The sequence below is a fragment of the Struthio camelus genome, chromosome 25 (genome assembly GCF_040807025.1).
Source record: "Struthio camelus isolate bStrCam1 chromosome 25, bStrCam1.hap1, whole genome shotgun sequence".
Classification (NCBI taxonomy): domain Eukaryota; kingdom Metazoa; phylum Chordata; class Aves; order Struthioniformes; family Struthionidae; genus Struthio; species Struthio camelus.
Window position 1 is genome coordinate 6137093 of NC_090966.1, and position 16662 is coordinate 6153754.

A 16662-nucleotide genomic window follows, 5' to 3' on the forward strand; every position below is an offset into this window, starting at 1 on the left:
GGGAACAATTTAAGGCATCTGAGTGAAATGCTTAAATTAACAATTTACAAATAGCTTAATTGAGGTCCTGGTCTCGCTCTTCCCGAGCAGAAGCCGCTAAGCGATTCCGAATCGTTTCCACGCCTTGGGTCTCGCGATGTGAATCGCGGGCCCCGGACGACGCCGAAGGCGTCAACCCCTTCGCCCGGGCCGGGGGCACCCTTCCCTCCAGCCGGAGGGCGACCCGGGAGACGGCGGGGCCGCGTCTCGCCCCCGCGCGCCCCCCCCGAAGGGGCTCTGCCCCCCGCGCGCCCGCCAAGGATGCTCACGTCCGCGGCGAGCGCCTCGGCTCCCCGGCTAATTCTGGCCCGTCGGGCAGCAATTAGAGGTACATCAGCGGCCGCAGCTCGTCGGCCCGGCACCCGGCGGCGCCGCAGCCCCCTGCCCCGGGCCGGCCGGCGTCCCCCGGCACGTCGCCGTCTCCTGCGCCCCGGCTTCCTGCCCGCTTCCTTCGCGGCGGCCGCATCCGCAGCGGGGAGGCTGCTTCCGCGCCTGCCGCGTTCGCAGCCAGGACTTCACCGACGTCGGGTGGAGGACGGGCGTTTTGGGGAACCTCCGTTTCATGCTCGGCTCAGCTGCGAGCTTCTGCCACCATCTGGAAAGGCCCTTTGACTCTCTGGCAGTAGGTAAGAGATGGCACCGCTAAAACCTCAGCCAGGAGCGCGCACGTGCCAGCTGCGGGCATCACAGCTTCAGCCTGGCTGCACTAGACCGTTACAAATAATGCAATCAAAAGCAGCAAGGAGGAACGAAGAGAGCCTTCAAGCACGTACCCAGGAGGCCGCGGGGGCTCGGCCGCGTGCCCCGGCCCCGGCCGCGCCGCCCAGCCGCCGGCAAAGTGAGCCAGGGCTTCGCCCGATGCAAAGCCCCGTCGCTCCGCTCGCTTCGGGAATCTGCCCTGATTTACATCAGGAAAGGAGCGCAGCGCATCTATTACCATTGCCTTTCTTTTAATAAAGCGGCCAGGGAACAGAGGCGAGAACATCCCCAGCTGCCAGCGAGCCCGAGCTGCAATCGCTTCGCCGTGAGAAAAGGGACAGGAGCCGATGAGGCTCCAGCCCAAGAGGAGCCCGCGGTCGGGCAGCGAGGAGGAGGAGGGGGAGGCAGGCTGCTGGCTGGCAGCTTGTTGATTTTGGAAGGGAGGGGGGAGGCATGCGTGCAGGGGAGAAGCAATAATTTTAATTAAAAGGCAAACGAGCGCACTGAAAATTGACTAGAAGCACAGAGATATTAAAAAGCCGTTGACTCTGTGAATTATTCCTCCTTGGGCTGCCTGATGGGGGAAGGCATTTAAACAGCACGGGCTGCTTTAGCGCCTCGACTGCGGGAGCACCGGCGAGGGCAAAGCGGAGAGGGATTCCCGGAGCAGCAGCCGGGAGCGGGGCCGCAGGGCCAGCGGGGAGCCCCTTCCCCATTTCCTACGAGTCAGCACCGCTCCCGTCCACGGCCGCTGCCCCCCTCCTCCGGGGACCTCGAGCGGGGCCAGGAAAACCCGCTGCCAAAACCCAAAATGGGATGAAAGAGCGGCTCCAATTTCTGCTGCTGCCCAGAGCAGCAGCTCCGTCGGCCTCACCAGGTGTTAACAGACTTTTGGAAGGGAACAAAAACTCCTTTTTTTTTTTTTTTTTTTTGGTGAGACAAGCTCATTACCGGGCGCCGTTCCACTGCTACAGGATGACCTTACAGCCGTCTACGTGCTCACCTCCGCGAGGATGCCGTTTCGGAGAGCAGGGGCTCTTTAATCTTGTTCAGACAAAGGCAGAACGAGCTCGGGTAGCCGAAAGCCGACGCGTCAGCAACGCAGACGAGAGCGCAGGCAAACGCGCCCTACGGGGCCCCGGGAGCAGCCCGCTTCCAGCCCGGCGGATTCTCCGTCACGTCCCATCTCTAAGTCGAGGCAGGACTCGGCTCAGCCCGGAGCTGCGGTCTCGAGGCAAGAATCACTTTCGAGACCTTACAGCGTCACGCAAGAGCTCGCGCCCGGTGATCAGAAGGGTCTTTTCCGGCCTTAAAAAAAGTGAGCCTGATTTATTCTCTTTATTTGCACTGTCGCAGTTACCCCAGGAAATTTGGACTGACCGGTCAGGGGAGATGTTCTTTTGAGGCACATTGAGGCACGGAGGTATTTAAGACGCTGGTAACACCAGGACGGGGTTGTTCTGGGATGCACACGTACACCAAGCCACTCTCACCCCCAGCGCTATCGGTACAGGGAACACGAGGCCCACGGGGAGGAGAGCGAAGGGGCTCCTCCAGGGACGCCCGGCTATCGCTGCCGTGGCTCCGTCACCTCGGCCCCAAAAGCTGCCCGCTGCTTTGACGGGAAGGCTTTTGGAAGAGCTCCCCGCTCACAAGAGCATCCCAGTATTTCACAGCCCTGAACGCCGTGATAAGGAAACACCCAGACTGTTTAAAAACTTGCAGCCAGACAAAGCATCACCATAACGCGACGTTTTCACGGTACGTAGGGACCAGCATCAGCACAACCTGCGGCCGCCCCAGGTGGAGACAAAACTTCCAGGGACGGGTGCGATCCAACGGCCAGCCAGGCGACACGCAAGCCAACCCTTAACTCTTGCGGAAAGCGGCAGAAACCGAGCGCGGCGAGCGCGCGTTCCCACCCGGTCGCAAGGAAACAGGCCGGCAATCTGCTCTCCAGCTGCGGGAACGCGCACCCGCCCGCCCTTCGGAGCCGGGAAGCTAATTGCACGTGTAATTCTGGGGCAGCAAACGAGCCGGAACGGAGCTCCGCGCCCCAGGCAGGGCCCCGTATGGATGCTCGGGCCAGCCGTGGGCCGCTGCCCTCCTCTCGCGGCCCCGCTCCCGTTTCGGAGGAACGTGTTCATTACAAGCCAACAAGCCGTTTGCAGGAAACGCAATTAAATTACAGCGCGCTGTTCCGGTGCCGTGGTTTTACACCAAGCAGGCTCTGCCGTGAGGAGGCCCGGCACACCCCACGTATTACAAGCTCCATTTCCTCCTCCTCCAGGTCTCCCTGCCAGGCACGAAGCCTCCCAAAGCCCTGCCGGGGCGCCGGCTGCGTGACGGCAATGCACATCCCGAGACAGACGGACGGACGCGCCAGGGCAGCTCCCCTTACCTTCCAGCCTGCACCAGCGGAGGAAATGCGCCTGCTCCAGGGCAGCTAAAGCCCCGGATAAATGCACCTAAAGCAGAAGGAGCCGGGGCCGGGTGGGCTCGGCCGGCCCCTCCGCGCTCCCGGCAGCGGTCTCCCCGAGAAGAAACGCCGAAACGCTGGAGCCGTCTCTCGCAACGGGAACACCCAGCCCATTAGAGGCCGACAGATGCCATGGAAGTAAAATCTATTATTATGACAGACCCAGCAGGGATGCTACCGAGCAGATTCCACCACATTTCCTCTCTCACAGTTTTTTTAAAGCCCTCCACGCTTGCACAGCCAGCTCCTAGGTACAGCACCTGCCTCTCCACCTCGACCCCGGGGAGCCAAGATGCTTCGCTCTTCCTCCCCTGCAAGGTTTCCCCTCCCAGTCCCCAAAAGGGAGCCCCCAAACCTTGCAAGCTGCAAGGGGGGAGAGCGCCAGTGCCTCGCGGGAGCAGCACCGAGGCCTCGGGCTGCAGGCACCATCCCGAGCAAAGAGGCTTCCTCCTCCCGGCCCTGCAAAGGGGCTGTGCTTGAACGGCTGAATGGCCCAAGGCAAGCGGAAAGCAGGCTGCAGCCTGGCTGCAAACGCCCTGCACCGCAGGGGCGGCCGGGCGGCGGGCACCCCGCACCGGGAGGGGGTCGGGGAAGGAGCCAACATTGAACACGTAACGGGTGGGCAGGGGCCGCTGCTCGCCCCGGCCCCGGTACTGACCTGGTGACTTTAAACAGAGGGAACAGAGTCCTGGCTTCTTCCCTCCTGCAAGGCGATCGAGCCCTGGTTAAGGACAGGAAAGGAGGAGATTCATGAATGAACACGATCCAGATGGAGAAGTGTGCCGGGGATGGAGGGGAATAAACAAATAAATCAGAGCAAACACACACATGATAAATCCGAAACAAAAGAGCAGCAGGAGAAAGCATCTGAGGGGGAAATGCAGCGCGGTGACCGGCGGCCCGAGGCTCCCGCGTGCCGAGGGGCAGGGAGGGCGCCGGAGCCCAAACCGCACCGAGAGATGCGCCGGGAACAGGGCTTGTGAGCATGGAAGGGCACCGGAGAGCCAATTTAGGTGGAGTCAGCCTTTTAGGGGGGGTAAACATCCAAGTTGGACCTTTCTGCCGTTTGCAAAGCCGCACCACCTCTGCACCGCCCTGCGCGCCGGGGGCAAACGCTGCCTCCAAAATCCCAGCCCCGACCAGCCCCGGCCTTGCTTTGCAGAGCATCCTACCTGCTCGCGACAGGGACCAGCCTTGCACCGATGCGGCCGCATTAGCAAAACATCAACAAGCACCACGCGCGCGTGGGGCGATGGCTACAGCCTCCCAAAACCGGGGGGATTTGGGTTTGCAGCAGCCGGCTCTGCTGCGCCGCCGCGCGAGTCCCCGCGGTTCAGGGTGCGAACGCAAAGCCTCGCGGCTCACGGACGGATTTCACGCCAAGAGCGAGCAAACAATCTTAAAAACGTTACAGGAAAGAAACAAGAAGCACGAAATAAAAGCGGAAAATCCATCCCAACTGCGCTTTATTCGTTTGTTTTGATAATTGTAGCTCAGGTTTAATTATTTATGGCACGTTTTGTAACGTGCCAGGAAATGCGCTGGAGCGAACGTGTCACCGTTTATTGCTGTCGCGCTCGGCGAGGCCGGGGCTCAGCCACGGGCTTGCATGTGCCCGGAGACCCAGCCGGCCCCGGCAGCCCGTCCGCGCGGGAACGGGGCCGGAGGCGGGCGACGACCTGCCAGCCCTCACGCAGGGCAGCGATGCCCCGGCTCCCCCCAAAAAAAGGGCTTATCTGCAAGACAGCCTTCCTCTCCCCTGCCTTGCAGCACCCCCGGAGCGACAAAACACCGCTCGTCTAGCGCAAGCCAGCAAAAAGACGGGCCAAACGTGGTGCTTCTCGCACAAACCTGTCCATGGAAAGAAGACTGAGTTCTCCGACCGCATCCCCAGGATTTAGGTGCTGTTGGCGGGGAAGGAAAAGGCCCCGGATCTTCGCTCGCGGGTTTGCCCGGAGCGACCTTGGGCGAACGCCGTCCCCGACGCGCAGCTCGGCTTCCCCGCTGCTGGAAGGGCGCTAATGGACGTGCTTTCCTGGCGAGCCGAGTCGACAGCTGAAGAGGCTAATTATTATCTGCCGAGCACCGTAACCTTCCCGGAGTCATTTTGCCGGAGATACTGCACCGCAGCTCGGCTGAGCGACTCGCTCGAGGCCCGGCCGCGGCCGGGGGACGGCGACCCGCGGAGCCCCGACCCGTCGGCCGTCCCCGCGGGCTCGGCGCTGCCCGCGCGGCAGCCCCGGCTCGGCTCGGCCCGCAGCCGGAGGGCAGGGAGCCGCTTCCCGCGGGGACCCGCTCCATCGCAGCGTCCTTGAGCATCCTTGAGCGGCGCCGCTCCGCGCGGCGGCCGAGGAAAGGGCTGGAAGAGGCCAACCTGCGGCTCCTCGTTGACCCCCCCGCCGCGGCTGCAGCTGAAAGGAAGCAGCGAGAGGAAGGAGGCGGCGTGCGGGGAGGGAGAAACGGGGCCGGCGGGGAAGGAGGCATCGCTCGTCCCCCTTCGCCCGGCCGAGCCCCGGGAATCGGATCCCTTCGGGGAGAGGAGGCTCCCGGGGGGCCGCGCTCCCGGCGGCCCCAGCAGCTCCGCGGCGAGGGCAGAGGATGCTCCGGGCCGGCGGGTGCCTGCTGTCTCTGCAGGCCGTGCACCGCCGTCCCCTCCCTAACGCGCGCCCTTGCTGCGGCACCAGCGCGAAAGCCCCGGGGGATGCAGCGCCCTGGCCTGCTGCCCCCCCAAAAAGGAGCCGGCGCAGGGAGCAGAGCTGCTCCGGGGGGGACATCCCCGCGCCCGCCCGCAGCCAGCTCAGCCTTCGGCCTCGGCAGGCCGACGCCTGAGAAGGGAACGCCGCCTAAATGGGGATGCAACCCCGCCGCCGCTGCTGGGAAAGGACCCGGCAAAGCAGCTGCCGAACGGCATCCGCGCGGGATGCACCGGCGCGGGGCTGCAAAGCCGCGCTGCAAAAGCTGGGGGGGGAAACACCGCCCGCGCGGTGCCCGGCCTCGCTGGGCGCTGGAGATGCTCCGCGGCGCTCGGCCCGAATTGAACGCGATAACGAACAGGGAACGTCAGGAGGCGAAATGACCCTAAACAGCCCCCGGCGCCTGGGAAAAGTCCGGCGATTTGAAGCGCCCCCGGCATCCTCCCTCCCCAAAGCACGGCGTCTCGCAGGCGTCAGCGGGGCGCCAGCGGCCGCGGGATGCCGGGGTCCGGCACGGCTCGGGAACAGGCCCCTGTGAGGGGGCAGAGCAGCAGCCGCGGGCTCTTTTGGCCCCCTCCCGCGGCAGGATTAGCAGGTCACAGTGATACAGGGGCAGCGCTGGGGCCAGCCGTCTCCCCGGGACGTGACACGAAGCCGCCCGGGCTCAGCCCACGGACGCCCCGAGCTTCAACCCCCCCGCCATGGCACGCGTTCCTGGAGATCCAGCTCTAATCGCAGGAGGGAGGTGCTGTATTTTTCCATGCATGAAGCTCCAAAGTGACACTTTTTCCCTTCTCTTTTCGGCGCGCGAAGAGAGCTGGCTCATTAACATAAAACCACCGAGCCAAATAAAAACCCTGAGTGCCGTGACAGCATCCCTCCAAATAACACGGGCGCAGGGAGTTTATTCATCTCCAGCTCTGCCCTTGCCAAGCGCCACGGCAGCCGCAGAAGCAAAGTCGACTGACAGGTGGTTGTTTCACACCCGATTACTGTGTCACTCGGCGCGGCCGCGCTGCCTCCTCGCCTCCGCCAGATGGACGGGATTTCTAGCCTCGGCTGCAGCCTGCGGAGACAGCAGCGAGCGAGGGCGGATTCGGGAAGAGCTGCACAACTCCTGCCCTTTTGCAAGGTTGGGAGCGTGTCCAGCAGGCCCCGGCGTTCGGCAGCTGGAGCAGGAGCACGCAGCTCGCTCCAGCACAGCACCCAAAAATATCAGGGCCGTGCTGTACGTGGGGAGCGGGAGCAAATCCGGGTCACTAAGGAGCTTCCAGTGCAAACAGGAGATGTGGCAAGGAAGCGCCGTCAGCGCCGCTGGGGCTGGTTGCAGGTAACGCTGGCAAGAAGCGCCTGTTTCAGGCACAGAAATCCTGCAGGAATTTGGCCTCTAAAACATGCCAGCGCTTTGAAAACGCGCTTGGCGCGCAACCGGAAACCAGTGCCAGGGCAAGACGTCGAATCCGGGTCACCCGCTGCCCTCGCTCCCCTTCCTCGCGCGGGTCCTGGGAGCCGCCCCTCCGCGCTCGGCCCTCCTGCCCTCGCTCCTCGTGAGGCCGCAATAAATCTGGGGCTGGTGGGGCCGGGGAAAGGGGCGAAGCACCGGGCTGGAGCCCCATCGCGTCTCGCCCCATCCCAGCTGCCCCAGCCCGCGGACCGGCCGGCTCCGCGCGAGCCCCGCCGGCCAAAGGAGCCGGTTTTCTGCTGCTGTGCGTTGGGTCCCGTCTCAGCTCAAAACGCCCCGTTAAAAAAGAAAGCCACAAAAAGCAAACCGAGCGCCACGTCCGCTACTCCAAAGCATCTCTGCAGGCGTCACGCTGCTGCGCAGGGGTGTTCACGGCCTCCCTTCGCCGCCTCGGGTGCCTCTGCCTCCCGGGGGTCGTTAGGCCGGTTAACGAGAGGCACGTCACAAAATCCCTGGCCGTGCGATGTTGACACCTGTAACGGCAGGGTGCTGGCGCGCAGAGCGCCAGGCACTCGGCAAAGGGGGGCAGATTCGGGCAGGGGCTGGCCGGCACGGCAGCGCCCCGGCGGGTCGCTGCTTTGGAGGTTGCTTTGCAAGGGCCGAGCGCTGGGACAGCACGAGATAACAGGAGCAACAGCGTGGGACAGGACTGGGAGGGGAAGCAGCCTCTCTTGGCATCTCCTCGCCCAGTTGTGCTGCCACACCGGTTCCCAGTTTGGGGATAGTGCAGCTGCTGGAGCGCCCAGCCTGGCGCTATCAGCCGTGCTGGAAGCTCAAACGCATCCTCCTCTTCGCCCTCCTCCCCTCGCAATCAGAACATTTCAGCGCAGGGAAAAAAACAAACAAACCATAAGTGCTTCCCCCCCTCCTTCCCCTTCCTCCCGCCCCCACCCAGCCCTCTCCATCAGGCCTTCTGTTTGAGATGCGTTTTTTTAAAGAAAATCTTCATTTGCATTTATTCTGAAAGTGGAAACCATGCAGGGGGAGGGAAAAAAAAAATAAAACCAGCTGACAGCAAAGTTTTATTATCCCCATTGGGCGGCGAGGAGCAAATCAGTAATTTTTTAACGAGCATTGAAGCTCCTTTGCGAGCGCCTCTCGGAGCGGTGGTGCACCTGCAGCCCGGCGCAGCCGGGAGCCGGGGGGGTCAACGGGGACCTGCGACGGGAGCGAGCGCAGCTGATGGGTGCCAGCACAAGCTGCCGCTCTTGGTGGGGATGAGCCGGGACCTCCCCGGAGCGACGGGCATTGCTGCCACCGCCGGGGACGGCGCCCGCCGCTGGGACGGGCGCGCAGGGCTCGCTGGCTCGGACCCCGTCTCGGGCTCCCCGGGCAGCTTTGCACCGCACGCCACTGCAGCGCCGGCGCGGGAACGACGGGACGCCCCGGCCGCCGTGGCGGAGCCGGGCCCGGCTCTCGGCTGGGAACGCCGGGAGCAAGCGAGAGCATCCCCACGGCCCCGGGACAGAGCGGAGGAAGGGGGGCTCCGAACGCGGGATGCTCCGGGCTCCTGGAGAAGCGCGTGTGCAATATCCTGGAGGAAACCGCTGCAGCGAGGGCTGGGAGCCCGGCCCAAACCCGGCCGCGGCAGAGGCTGCCCGAGACGGGCCGTGCCTGCTGCAGCGTTCAGGCCCTCCCTACGGCAAGGGGGAAAGGGAGCTGCGTGCCCACCTTGCTCCAACAGCCTTCAGCTTAAGACACCCTCTCCCAGGCACGGCGCGCCGGCCCCGGAGAAGCTGTCCCCGGCCGCGAGGCCATGTCACGCCGCGCGCGCGCGGGCAGACTCGCAGACCCGCACCCCCTCCGTGCCTGGCTCCCGCCGACCGCCCGCCCCCGCAGGGTATCGGCCTCTCCGATAACAGGGCAAAGCTGCGCCAAGCAACCTGCGCTCTCCGCCCCAGAGCTCTCAGGCCAGGCAGCTCTCATCCTCCCCAACCCAGCGGTGATTTAATAAAAATAATAACAATAACAGCAACAAACCGTGACCGCAGCTGCTGGAAAAAGAGCCAGCCCAGCAAAGCCCCGGGGATGGGAGAACTTCGTAGACGCGGAGCTGGCACAAAAGGGAGCCTCTGCCTTTCTCACGCCTCCCCACCTCCTCTCCTTTCCATCTTCCATCTTCCCATCTCCTTTCCACGTCCACCTTGCCAGGCCTGCAGCCTCCCTCCCCAACACTCGCACATGCCTGGAAATACAATATTAACAACAACAGGAACCACAACCAGCTCGTCTCTGCACGCAGCACCCCGGGGGCTCCCACGGCCCCCGGCCTCCGACCCCGACCCCGGGCCAGACCCGGCCGGGCCGTCCTCTTCCTCCCCTCGGCGCGCTGCGGAGCGGGATGCTCCCCGCGCCGGGGCCGCGCTCGGAGACCGGGGCGCAGAGGCCGCGGGAGCTGCCCGGGGCTGCGGGGAGATCAATGCACGGCAGAGAGGAGAATCAATCCCTATAATTAAACCCCGTGGCGGCAGCACAGGGAATTTGGGGGGGGAAGAGCGGGGATGCGGGAGCGGGCGTTTCCGCCCAGCCCGGGCGTCTGCTGTGAGCCGATGCTGGCACGGGAAGAGGGAGCGAGGACCATGTGGAGGGACCAGCCCACCCTCCTCCTCCCCGGACCGGAGGCTTCGTGCCGGGACCGGGGCAGGCTCACGCCCACGGGAGAAGCCGCTTTATCCACCTTTTCCAGAAAGAGAAAAAAAAACAAGGCAGAGGGGAGCTATGCCACCTGCCCACGGTCGCGCAGGGAGCCTGGGCACAACCCCGAGCCGGCGCTAACCCCGCCGCCTCCTGCTCCAGCGCAGCCGCCACGCCAGGTCTCAGCGTCACCCACACGGCCGGGGCCATCGGCGCTGCATCGGTCACGCTGGTGACCGTCCCCTCCCATCTCGGCTTGTCTCCCAGGGAAGAGCAGCAGGCCACGAGCTGGATGTTCAGGACAAAAACAGGGCGAGCATCCTCCCTTGCCAGCATCCCTCCCTCGCTGTCCCGCTGGAAGGGGAGGGCTCGCGCGCTCCTGACAACGAATAAAGACCCCTTTGCACAAAGGCATCGGCCCTTGGGCAGCTCTGCGAGGGCCGGCAGCTCCCCCCTTGCTTTTGCCACCCTCCTCTGGCCCCGAGACAGTTTGCAGCCCTTGGGCTCTTCCCTTGGGGGCAAGGGGGCCGTCGGAGGGAGAGCGCAGAGCCATTTCCGAAGGCGTGTGAACGCTGGCAGCGTCGGGGGCAGTCTGATGGGAAATAATTAGCGCCTAGAAAATGCATTCCTCGTTAAAATGAGGGAAGAGCTGCCGCTGGGGTGGCAACCGTCGCGTGGGCTTGGCCCGCTCCCACGGGGGCTCTGCCCTGGAGCTCGGGCCGGGCGCACGTGGGGCAGGGGACCCCCGAGGGCACCGTGGGGCAGGTCGGCCACGAGCAGCTGGAGGGACAGAGCATGCTGTGCCCCGGGGACATCCGGGCTGGGCGTCACAGAGGTCAGGAGACCTAACGCTGGTATTTCTGCAAGTTTGGGCTCCCCAGAGCTGACCCAGCCGACGGCAGGGCAGGGACACCCGCACCCCGTAGGGCAGCGGGAGAGAAGCGGCACCAGCCGGAAAGAGGGCTCTCTTCCTACCCCGTCCTTAGGCGAGAGCTGCCGGCGGTGCCCAGCGACGGGGCGCCCCACGCCGTCCCCTCCTCCCCGCTCGGGCGTCGAAGGGCCGCGGCGCCCCGGCCCCTCTCGGCCCGTCGGGGCGCCGGCCGGCAGAACAAAGAGGGGAGAGGCTGGGGGCGAACGGCGGCGAAGGGAGACAAAGGGACGGCAACCGGCGAGCAGCCCCGGCCCCCCGACGGGGCGCTCGGCCGCGGCCCGCTGCGCGCCCCCGCGTGGGGGCACCGACCCCCCCCCCAACACCCCGGCCGCGGAGGGGGCGAAGGCGCCGCGGTTCGGAGCAGGGCAGCGGGGTGGGGGTGGGGGGGGGCAGGTGGCATTTGGAGTTATTTTAAGTCCCCCCTCCCCACCCCCGCCGCCCCTCACCCCATCACGCCTCAATCCAGCCTGGGATGGGGCAGATTTTTCCTCCTCCTTAAAGGAAGCTTAAAATATCCCGACCGGGCGCCCGGCAGCTCAGCCCGCCCTTTGTGCCGGCGGGGAGGAAAAAGGCAGGCGAGCCGGGGAGGGGGGCAGCCTGCCTGCTGCTGCTGCCCAGCCAGCGCCGCGGAGCAGCCCCCGGCGGGGGGGACCCAGAGCCGGCAACCCCCCGCCGCCCCGTCGAACCCGCAAAGCTGCAGCAGCCGAGACGAAAGAATACGGGAGCGCCCCGTCGCTCCGCTCCCCGCGGCGCGTTTGCGGCTCCCCGGCTGCTGCATCGCCCGCAGCCGGGCGGCCCCGACGGCAGCCAGCGGCGCGCAGGGCCGGCAGCCGCCGCGCCAGCCCCGGCCGCCTCGTCCCCGGCCCATTCAGCACCGGCAGCGGCGACTCCCGGGCAGCGGCGATGCTGCACCGGCGGCTTGGCAGGAGGAAGAGGAGGAGGAGGAGAAGAAGAAAAAAAAAAAAAAACACACCCACACACACAAACCAAAACAATTAAAAAAAAAAAAACCAAACCAAACCACACAAATAAAAAAAAAATACCTGCTACTTAAGAATGGATGCACATAGTGAGAGTGACATGCCTTGGGAGGGTGTGTTCCCCATGCCGGCGCCGCTTGCTCGCTCCGGCTCGGCTCTGCTCGCTCTGCCCGCGCGGGGCTCAGGCCCAGCCAGCCGCGGGAGGCAGGGGCGCGCGCGCGCGCGCGTGGGGGGGGGGGGCGCGCGCCGGGGCGGCGGCGCGCGGGGGCGCGCAGCTCCGCCAGCCACAAAGGAACAAATGGGAAAAACACATTAGCTCATGATAGATTAAGGCGCGGGGAGACGGCTCCCCCTCTCCGCTCCCTCTTAAAGGCCCCCCGCGTTTTAGTCGGCGGCTAGCCCGGAGGATGCAGGCCAGCGGGCGAGCGCCCGGCAGCCGCGCGGCCCCCGGCGCGCCCCGCTCCGAGGGGAGGTTTGCGCTGCAGCTCCACGGGGGATCCCTCTCCTCCGTGTGCTATTTAAGCAGCATCCGCAAGACATGCTATCTACCTGCGCGGGGACAGCCAAGCAGCGTTTGCGTCTCTTTGGGGACAGGCAGCATCCGCCCCGCTGCCACGGCCTGGCACGGCGAGCGGTATCGATTTTGCTGTAAAGGCGGGTCAGGGACAAACCAGGCAAAAATGGTGGGGAGCTGGGAATGGGGTGGAAACGCCCCCAGCAAAGCTGCCACGGTCCCTGCCCCACGGCACCGCTGCCGAGACGGCAGGGCCAGCACTGGGCAATTGCAAAATCTCCACGTGAGCAGCCAGCGACGACTGGGTCCGCTGGGGCATCTCCCCAAGGCGCTGCAGGCAGCCAGACCCAGCCATGCCGCAAGACAGAGCCGCACGCGGCCCGGAGAGCGACCCTCTCCCAGCAGCTGTGCATTAGCCGGATGCCGCTGCCCAGCGGGCACCAGATCGCAGAAACACCAGCTCCATTAGGAGAACGTCCGTGGGGCGAAAACCTTTTCCAGCGCCAGTGAAGTGCATCATGATGGGGCCGATGTGCTCCTCCGAGCTGGGCAACCGACAGCGCGTGGCCAGGGCTGCAGCGGAGGGGCCTGGCGCGGGGGCGTCCCAGGGCTGCCATCGGCGGCACGCGCGGGGCGAAGGGCCCGCTGCAGGCTGCAGCCCTTGCTGGCCCGGCTACGTAACCCTGCCAGCGCTTCCCGTGCGGCTCTGCCACCTTGCAATTACTCGCGGTGCCCGTGCAGCCGCGTCTCGCCGAGGGAGCCGCACCGCAGCCCCGGGGAGCGAGGGGGAGAACGGGAGCTCTTAGTGCTGGGAAGGAGGAACGAGACAGAGGGCGGGAAGGAGGAGAAAAAGGATGAATGAAAACAGAGATGGAAAAAGACCTCGAGTTACTGTTAAAGCTGGGAGCGCTTCAGAGATGTAATGAAAGGTGAAGTGTTTATAATACGAAGGGAAAGTCTCCGGTCTGTGTCGCACTGGTAGTCAGACCGAGATGAGCTAATGCTCCCCTCTGGCATTAAAAGTCTCTCATTGAGCACCAAGCCCTGCTCTGCAGGCCAGCTGCTCGGCCGGAGAAACGCCACCAGAAAGAGTCGGCGGCTCCTGTGTCCTGGAGGGCAGGACGGGTCCTGCTCCCCGATGCCCCTGGACCCTGAGGAGCAGTTCAGAGAGGCTTTGGGACAGCCAGGATAGATGTAAAGCTGAATAGCTGGAAACACAGACAGACCGACCCAAACTCGACGCCCACGCACGCGGAGTGAGCTCGGGCGCCGCGGCAGGACCCCGCCGGACGCTGCCGCCGGGGAGCTCCAGGACTTCACAGCTTTCCGAGAAGAGGCAGGAGTTGGGATGGTGGCAAATCCAAGTGAGACAGTGAAACGTCTCTAAATGAACTGAAATGTGGTCTAATCAGCACATCTATTTTCTAACAAGTTACATATTCCCTTCAGAGCTCCAGTCATTTCAAAAACACATTAAGGAGAAATATTTGAAAGCTAAAATGTATTAAACAAGCACTTCATCCTCATCAGCAGAGAGGTTATAGACCTTCGCTGGTCTCCTTCCAATAACCTTGCAGGCAAGATGCCACGAGGCAACCTCCCGTTTTCAAAAGGCCATTACAGACGCATGTGAGCGAGGAGAGTCCCGGGGAAAAGCCCGGGCCGTCGCAGCCCCCGAGCCCGTCCGTCGAGGTCGCGCAAGGCAGATTCAGCCCCCGGCGCAAGGCATCACCATTGATGTCAGGCACAGGACACCAGCCAGCCCTCACCCAAAGCCACAGGAGCCACCTGAAAACCTCCAAGACTTTCTGCAAAAAAAGCATGCAAGAGTGGCAAGAGTGCAAGTTTATTTCTATTGCCTCTGCTGTGAGAAAGGCGGAGGGGGGGGAAATTGCAGCCATGAGAAACAGGAATTTAATTTAAAAACAGAAGGCAGCTTCGGCACACGAGCACACGACTCCGGGAGCTGGCACGTTAGCGCGTGAGCAAACATCTGCGGACGAGCGCGAACGCTTCGAGAGCTGGAACGTGCCGAGGAAACAGCTCTGCCCACCGCACGGAGAGGACATCCCCAACGGCTCTCAGCCCCAGCCCTGCTGCAGAAAATCGCAGCCATTTTCCTCTCAGATAAAAAGAAGGGAGAGAAAAGATGCTCTTAAAACTCATCCCGCTATTCCCAGCCAGGCCATCGCGCTCCCCACCCTCACGGTGGCAAGGCCGCCCTGTTTCACACCCTCCTGCTCCCAAAACGTCCCCAGCCCGGGAGCCCAGCTCCCGCTGCCCTCCCACGGGCACCGGCATTGCCGTTTCACACCACCCAGCGCAGCGTTTCTCGCTTTCTCCCAGCCCTTCCTGCAACCTGCCTTTCCCCTCGACTCCCGCTTTTGTGCGGAGCCCTGGTTTAACGGAGGAGCGGTTTGGGCGCCGGAGCGGGGCTGGGACGAGCCGGGTCCCTCCCGGCTGGCAGGGCTGAAGGAGCAGCCGCGGCTCTCGCGGGCGTTGCGCTGGGCACGGGCTGCTCCGCGCCAGCTCAGCCGCCCGGGGAGCAAACGGGAGAGGCCGCAGGCACCGGCAAAGTAGGAGGGAGGCTGGGAAGGGCCCCGGGGCTAGCGAGGTGCTGGGGTGCGTGGGTGCTTCAAAGGACTTTTTAGGACAAGCCAGCCAGAAAAGGAAACGCATCATCAATAATTGAGAGCCCAGGCGCAGCGTGCACGTTCCTCCCGGGCCGGCGGCGGCGGAGGGGCCTCGCGCCCTCCCCGCGGGGCCGCAGGAAGGGGCCAGCGCCGAGCCAGATCGCCAGCAAGCTTTTGAGGAGCAGGATCTCGCGCCAGGGCGAAGGGCCACGGCTGCCACCCGCGGACAGGCGAGGACGAGCACCGGGGCCACCCCGCGCCCCATGCCCGCGGTGCCTGGCACGCTGCAGCTACCGGGCAGGGGTGACCCGTGCCACGAGGGCTTCACGTGCCCCAAGAACCACGATCCAGTGCCCGACCGTTTAATACCCCTAAACGCCTCGCTGCTAACAGGAGCTGCGTATTAGCCCTATAACACCCCACCTCTCGGTCTCCAAAAATTCCTCCGGCAATGAGTTCCCAGTCTCCGAGGCCGTGGAAGAGCGCTCTCCTCTTACCCGTTCCTGCCTGCCCGGGACGGCACGTTTCCCCGTCGCAGGGGTGCTTGAGAGGAGGCGACGCGAGACTTCTGCCAAGCCCCAGCACACCGCGCTCGGCCCCAGCGAAAACAAGGCACAGTTTGCCCCTGCTCCGTCCTCACCCCAGGGGAGGAAACGGGAGGCTGGAAGCAGCCGGGAACGCGAGCAGCACCACCCGGGCACCTGGCAGCCATCAGGGCGCAGGGCAGGTGCCCCAAAGCCTCCCCCCCGCGCCGGAAAAACAACGTGCCATGCCTGCTGGCCCCCTTCCCAAGTGCAATGAGTTTGCCATCCTCTCTCAAATTCAAAGTCTTGTCCTCCAGCACAGATGCACCGAGCCCGACGCCTCCCCTCCCCGCCTGGCAGCCTCGTCATCTCGGCTCGGAGACTTTGAAGCAAAAGTCTGAGCATCTGAAGCGCCAGAGTCTGCCTTGCTCATATTTTTAATCTAGCTTCACACCGAGCCATCCCACACACATCTGTCCCCCCCGAGCACACGCTCAGATTCAGCCGGGTGCCCAGCCCCGGCGCCCACACGGCCCGCACAGCCGCACTCGCTTCCATATATAACGCGGCCAGTCACGCACCAGCCTTGGCACGCTCCTCCGGCCACGCGCCCGTGCCCGTCCCCTCCTCCCGACCCGCTCCTCTTCCCATCGCCTTTGCAAACGCGCCCAAAAAGCCTGGGAAAGGCGAGCCAGAAGGCTGCGAGGGCCACGTTTGTATCGCCAGCAGCCAGCCCTTTTCCTCCTAAAAAACCCACCATCCACAAGGTCTCAAGGGCATTGCCCAGATTTCCCACTCATGAGCAGCCCCCTGCTACGGCGCTGGAGGCTGTAACCGATCGGCGATTAAGGCTGAGGAAAGCGAGGGGCAGAGCGGGGAAGGGGCTTTGCCGGGTCACGCGCAGGCAGGCGGGCGACGCTGGGCGTCAGGTCCTGCTCCGCAACGAGCTGCCTCCGTCCCAGAGGAATCCCCCCTCCGCCGGGAGGGCAGGACAACCAGCCGGGCAGGCAACGGGGAAAAAATACATAGAAAAGGGAAAAATATTGCAGAACCTGAATAAAGTCCCCAGCCTGC

The 16662-nt window shown here is 64.5% G+C and overlaps 1 protein-coding gene across 6 annotated transcripts in view; it reads right to left on the minus strand.

The window, feature by feature from the left end:
* The window catches only part of SRCIN1 (SRC kinase signaling inhibitor 1), an 87359-nt gene that overhangs the window by 68929 nt on the left and 1768 nt on the right, over positions 1-16662 (minus strand). For 2 of the 6 annotated variants that reach the window (XM_068918890.1, XM_068918888.1), the window contains exon 1: positions 12022-12112. The exons of 1 other annotated variant lie outside the window; for it this stretch is intronic. In XM_068918890.1, the coding sequence (XP_068774991.1) occupies positions 12022-12043 (22 nt within the window). In that variant the 5' untranslated portion in view covers positions 12044-12112. Of the gene's footprint in view, positions 1-3875; positions 3939-11980; positions 12117-16662 lie in introns of those variants that run through there. 3 more of the 6 variants (XM_068918887.1, XM_068918894.1, XM_068918891.1) reach the window with 3 other exon arrangements.